This window comes from Fukomys damarensis, unplaced genomic scaffold (genome assembly GCF_012274545.1).
Source record: "Fukomys damarensis isolate Sample0158 unplaced genomic scaffold, DMR_v1.0_HiC HiC_scaffold_36, whole genome shotgun sequence".
Lineage (NCBI taxonomy): Eukaryota > Metazoa > Chordata > Mammalia > Rodentia > Bathyergidae > Fukomys > Fukomys damarensis.
This window is the reverse complement of record NW_022900948.1, coordinates 42,716,577-42,722,799: the sequence shown is the minus strand read 5'-3', so window position 1 is coordinate 42,722,799 and position 6,223 is coordinate 42,716,577. Positions and strand designations below refer to the sequence as shown.

The 6,223-nt window shown below is 61.0% G+C and overlaps 1 protein-coding gene across 1 annotated transcript in view; it reads left to right on the top strand.

Annotated features, from left to right (window-relative positions):
- The first annotated feature begins 1,762 nt into the window (after window positions 1-1,762).
- The window catches only part of Ak1 (adenylate kinase 1), a 6,448-nt gene continuing 1,987 nt past the window's right edge, over window positions 1,763-6,223 (top strand). Inside the window, exons 1-4 of the mRNA XM_010613666.3 lie at window positions 1,763-2,230; window positions 3,528-3,563; window positions 3,659-3,822; window positions 4,545-4,661. Coding sequence (XP_010611968.1) covers window positions 2,224-2,230; window positions 3,528-3,563; window positions 3,659-3,822; window positions 4,545-4,661 — 324 coding nt within the window. The 5' untranslated portion in view covers window positions 1,763-2,223. The remainder of the gene's footprint in view (window positions 2,231-3,527; window positions 3,564-3,658; window positions 3,823-4,544; window positions 4,662-6,223) is intronic.

Below are 6,223 nucleotides of genomic sequence, written 5' to 3'. Positions count from 1 at the left end.
TTGTCAGGCGACCCTTGCGTGGCGCGTGTCTGTGTTTGTATCCATGGTTATGAGCTGCGGGGTTTGCCCGTCGGTGTTATCGGAACTCTGGGGTTTGTGTCACACTGCATGTGCCGTTGCTGGTGTCTGGGCGGTGGACGAGGAGGGGCGCGGGGGCGGGAGGGTGCAGCCCCTCCCAGCTGCCCAGACCCCTTTGTCCTAATCTGCACTCTTGGGGCTCCATGTCCCTGCCCTTGGCTCGTCTTTGCTGGGGCCCGGGGTGGCCTGGCTCCCTGCCTGAGGACTTGGGCAGGGGTAGCCTGTGTGCTTCGGTGGTGGAAACAGCCCCACTCCTTGCTCAGCCCGGGGATGCGGAGCTCAATCCCTGCCCCAGCCTCCTGCCAGGGAGGGCTCTGTGGGAATCCGAGGCTGCTAGCGGGACCCTGCTGTAGCCGTGCTCAGCTACCCACCCAGGATTCTTCAACAGCACTCGGCCAGGCTGCCCAAGGTCACACAATGGAGTGAACGAGCTGGGATTTGAACCCTAGCCAGTCACCAATCACTGGGAAGGTTGCTCTTGCATCAGAAGCTGGGAGACTCAGGCCTTGCCTTGGCTCTGCCTTGCAATTGGAGTTAAGTCACTGTACTCTGGGCCTCAGCTGCCCGGGGCCACCTAGCAGCCCACCCTGTCATCCTGGGAGACTCAGCCCCAGGCGTGGGGGCCTTATAAGGCCAGGGTGCTCATCCCGTAACCCAACTCCATCCTGGACCCCTGGCCCCTGCTAGGCCTCCTCAGGACCTGAGTTATTTTTGGACCAAGGAAATGGCAGGTGCCCGAAGGACCCAGGGACTTAGGTTACCAAGAAGGGGCAGGGCAGGGAGAGGCCTCTTGGGGCTTTGCTGTGGCTGTCCCTGGCCCGGGATGGTCCTCCTTGCCTGGCAGCTCACACCCCTCCTTGAGCACGCTTGGCAGGGCTGAGGCCGTAACTCAGGCCCCTGAACAGCACGGACATTAGCAAAGCTACCGAAGGTCCCACCTGTGGGCCAGGGTCAGCGGACCTGAATCTGACTCCCGCTGGGCCCTAGAACTACCTGCTCTCCCCAGGCCTCAGTGCCCTCCGCAGATGGAAGGAGGCCTCCAGCCCTGGGCCGGCCCGGTCCGGTGGGAAACACGGGCCTGCAGTGTTCAGAACGGCGCTTGCCAGCATGGGAGTGCGGGTGGACTTCAGGAAGGCTTCGTGTAGGGAGTGAGGCTGATCTGAGGCCTACGCAGCGGCCTCTGGGGAGGACAGCTAAGTGTCTGGGCACCACACCTGCGAAGGCCTGAGGGGCCATCACCGTGGCGGATGTGGGAGCTCCAGCAGGCCCACTGGGAGGTTGTGGAGAGAGATTTGGGGGTACGTGTGGGACATAGGTGTGGGGCGTCCCACGAAAGAGGCCTCTGCTCCGAGAGGGGACAGGCAGCAGGGATGTGGAAGTCTATGCAAGGTCTGAGAAGTCAGGGGTGGAAGGGCCCCTGAAACCAAGAGTGAGAGGCTGGGGTGGGGGCGGGATGGCTGCCAAAGTCACTGGGGCCCCCTGGGCAAGGGGGCTGGTAAGTTCGAGACCAGCCTGGGCTACCCGGTGAGTTCCAGGCCAGCCTGAACTACACAGTGAGACTGTCTCTAATAAATAAATAAACGAAACTTAAACGGGCTGGGGAGGTAGCTCAGTGCAAAGGTGTTGAGTTCAATCCCCAGCAGTAAAGAAAAAGACTGGAAAAGGTTGTGTCTGTCTGAGCAGCAACGGCAATTCCTCCACCGCTGGTGTCTGGGTCCTTAGTCCTGTCCCAGACGAGGACGCGCATCTGCCCAGCTCCACCACCTCCCGCCTCCTCCCGTGGGCCCTGGGGGCGGTTGTCAAGGCAGCCGGGCTGACGCTGGCCCTGCGGCCTCTTGGCTGGGTGTCCCAAGCCGAGCCAGCGACTCAGCAACTGCTGTCCTCACCCGTGGGCCCCCTTTGTGGTCTGAGGATGGAAAGCGGGGAAGGGAGTGACTGAGCCCAAGACACCAGTGAGGAGAGTGACTTTCCCTGGGCCACCAGCAGCCCTCTGCCCTCACACGGGTGTCAGGGCCTGGCACTCCCGGGGCAGACTCTGCCACGGTGGGTGTGGCTTGGCGGAGGCCGGTGGCAGAAGGACCCTCGCCTGCTGTTCCTTGCCTTGCAGCACCCTGAACCAGCTCCTGGGCCCGAGACCTTGGCAGGATGGAAGGTATGGGGTCCCCTCCTTGCCCACGGTAGTCTGGGCCTCAGTGTGCCCATGCATTTGGGGGAACCCTGAGGAGGACCCTTGAGAGGGTGGGGGGCTGTCTGGACGCCTCAGCATCCTCCTCTGGCTTCTCCTAGGGTGCACCAGCGCCAAGATTAATTTTAGAAGCGCCGAGGCCTCCCTGAGGCTCCAGCCCTGGCTCACCTCCTACGCTGGGATTTCTAGAGCGGGCCCCTGCCCTTCCTACGAGGAGGAGAAGCTAAGGGGGTCTGAAGGGGTGACAGCAGCCAAGTTCCTGTCCCTCCACGGGACTCAGTTTCCCTTTTATCACAGAGGGATGGGCGTCAAGGACGTCTTGGTCCTTCCTGGCTCCTACGTGCCGGGACTGAGGGGCAGACATGGGTGGGCGGAGAGCCTGGAGCAGCTGGCTGGGCTTCTGGCAGCACCTTCGTTCAGGCGCTGGCCCTGGGCCTCAGCCTGGGTGGATCTTAAAGGGGCCCTGCCACTGCCGCCGTCTGAAGCCAGCAATCACCCTGTGGGCTCTTGAACTCCAAAGTCAGCTGCCACAGGCCTTGGCCTCCCTTCAGCTCTGGGCTTGTGCCCTTCACCCAAGGAGAAGTTATTTTTCTGCTCTAAGCTCCCGGCCTCATGGGGCCCCAGGAGCCCCACGAGTCACCACACCCACTTACTTCCTCCTGGGGCCTGGGACAGACCAGAGAGGGTGGATACCTGTTTCCTAGGTCACACAGCATGGTGGGATGTGGCCCGGACCTCTGTCCACAGCAAAGGGGGAGGTCCTGGAAGTCCGGGAAGAGAGTGCTGGGTTCTGGTTTTGCTTCTGACTTCCCATGAGCGGACCCCTCCCTCTCCGGGCCTCAGTTTCCCTCTGCCCAGTGGGGCTGTGAGTGGTAAAGGGCCAGAGTTTGGAACACAAGCTCCCTTCCCTGTCCAAGCAGGAGTTCCATGTGCCGTCCTCCCCGGTAACCGTCTCCATGGCAGCGTGTGTTGTGGTTGCCAACTCCACAGTAGTAGTGCCAAGGCAGGCGGCAATGGGCAGGACAGGGCCTGGGAGGGGAAGGGTAGGAGAAACAGCGAACGGGATCATGGGCTGCTGTTCATCTAGGGACCCTCGAAAAGAGAGGGACCAGCAGGCCAGAGGTGACGCCCGCACAGGGGGGCGCCCGCCGCAGGGTTTGGTGCTCTGGCCCCTTGGCAGTGCCGAGTTCTGACCCCGGGTCTCAGCCTCAGCGCCCCTGCGTGTCGTAGGCCACTGAGGCCGGCTCCCCTTTCTCTCCCACAGAGAAGCTAAAGAAAACCAAGATCATCTTTGTGGTGGGTGAGTCTGGGCGGGCGGGCAGTGGAGCGGACACCGACGGAGCCCAGCAGCCCTTGTGCCCTCCTTGGGGTTTCTGAGTGGGTGGGCGCTTGCAGGCGGGCCCGGCTCGGGGAAGGGCACCCAGTGTGAGAAGATCGTGCAGAAGTACGGCTACACCCACCTCTCCACCGGGGACCTCCTGCGAGCCGAGGTCAGCTCCGCCTCGGCCAGGGGCAAGAAGCTGTCGGAAATCATGGAGAAGGGGCAGCTGGTGCCGCTGGTGAGTGGCCTGCCAGGCCAGCGGGGCGAGGGCTCCCATGACCCCGAGGGGTTCTGCCCTCTCTTCCCTCCAACCAGCCACATTCCTTCCTGCCTGGAGCTGTTCTCCCGTCAGCAGGCCCTCCTGCCTCCCTGACGTTGTGCTGGGACTCCCTCATTTCTTTTTTCCTTTTTTATTTATTTTTGCTGTTGTTTTGTTTGTTTTTTGAGACAGGGTCTCGCTATGTAATTCAGGCTGGTCTTGAACTCACTATGTAGCCCAGCCTGGCCTCGAACTCATGGCAGTCCTCCTGCCTCAGCTTCCCAAGTGCTGGGATTACAGGTGTGCGCCGCCACACCCAGCGATATAATGTCATGTATTTTTTTTCTTTCTGTTTTGGGTACTGAGTATTTGAATGCAGGGCTTCATGGGCACTAGGTGAGCACACCACTACCCTAAGTGAGACCCCTCACTTCCTACTGCAGCAGGCCCTCTGTCCCTGCAGCCTACAACACCCTGGGAAACTTTAGCCAGCTGTCACTGCCAGTCCCCTCCCCAGAACATAAGCTTCCCGAGAGTAGGGAAGGTGCCAAGGTCTCCAGTCAGGGAAAACCCTGGGGGAGAGGGAGGCTTGGGCCCCCCGTGTGTACACGAGGGGGCGTCCGTGCAGCGGGACAGGCACAGGGAAAGGCCGACAGGGCCGGGTGAGGAGGCTCAGACCTTTGCCCCTGTGCCGCCCATAGGAGACGGTGCTGGACATGCTCCGAGACGCCATGGTGGCCAAGGTGGGTTCTTCCAAAGGCTTCCTGATCGATGGCTACCCCCGAGAGGTGCAGCAGGGAGAGGAGTTCGAGCGGCGGGTAAGGCGCACGGCTGTGTAATGACTGGATGCAAATTCCAGCATGCCTGGGCCTTGAATGCCAAGGAAAGACGTGGCTTCTTCCTTCCTCGGGCCACCAGCAGGCCTTGTGATGGCTCTGAGAACGGTGCCCCCTGCAACACTGTCTCCACATGCACGCAGACACACACGGCCCCTGCGTTCACCTGAGCACATGCATGCTCCCAGGCGTGGGCACGGGTGTGTGCATGACACAGCACGCCCAGGCAGGGATGTGCACGTGTGCATGCCTGTAAGTCCATACATATGTGCACACACTGAGACATGTTCAGGGCTCCGCTGGGGCTGCAAGTACCCAGGAGGGCGGTCATATGGGCTAACCAGGCAGCCCAGTGGACTGGGAGCAAGGCCAGACCCCACCCACACTCTGGGGGCCCCATCCAGGCTGAAGACTGAATTTCTTGACCTCTGTATGTGTTCAAAGCCTCAAGAAAGTGTCGAGTGTGCTCTGGGCCTCTATTTCCCTGTCTGTGAAATGGGACTGGTTGGTCTCCCTCCAGATGAGAAGGCCACGGCTCCTGAGGCCAGATGCCAGGCACTCTGGAGGGACGCCCTATCTTGGTCCACACACAGCAGCTGTGTGAGGTCACCTGGAGTGCTCAACTCTACGAAATGATGCACACCTGTAATCCCAGCACTTGGGAGGCTGAGGCAGGAGGATCACCAGCCTGGGCTGCACAGTGACTTCAAGGCCAGCCTGAACTACATAGGGAGACCCTGTCTCAAAAAAGAAAAGAGGGCTGGGGATTTAGCTCAGTGGTTCTGCCGCCTGCTTCGCAAGCGCAAGGACCCGAGTTCGATCCCCAGTACCAAAAAAAAGAAAAAAGAAAAGAAAAGAAAAGAAATGGGGTTAGGGTCGATCCTGTCCCTCCTGAGGCTGTTGTGGGCATTGCTGGGCCCTGCGTAACCCCAGGAATCCAGGCAGCTGAAATTCTCAGCTCAGGACACCAGGGGGCGCTAGGGCCTCGCTGAAGGCGGAAGGGAGCCTTGGAGGCTGCTGGTCCGGCCCACTGCTACACCCCAACACCCCGGGGTCAGGGTCCAGCAGCCACTCCCCAGGTTAAATGCCTATTGTTCCGACTGGGAAACTGAGGCCTTGAAGAGAAACCTCAGCCAGGGTCGCTCTGCCCAGGAGGCTTCCCTTGGATTCACAACCTTCTCCCAGGTTTAGGAGCCTTTGTGCTGTCCTGGGCCTCACAGGAAATGAGGCTTTGTCTGCAGCTGAGCCTGCTGCCCTGAATCCTCACCCACTGGAGACAGGGACATCTGTCAGGGTGAGATTGCAGCTGGGGGGACTGAGGGTCCCCAGGTTCAGGGGGCTGCCAGTGTCTCACAGCCACCGCACACAGGCCAAGGGGCCAGGTGTACACGGGCTCAGGCCTCCAGCTGTACCTTCAAGGATGCGGTGACCTCTGTGCAGAGGCCCTTGGGGACAGGCCCAGGCAGTTGGACAGGGAAGGGAGGGCTTTGAAGGTCATGCTAGAGTCTGGCCCAATCCCCAGGGACGGCCCCACCCCTTACTCT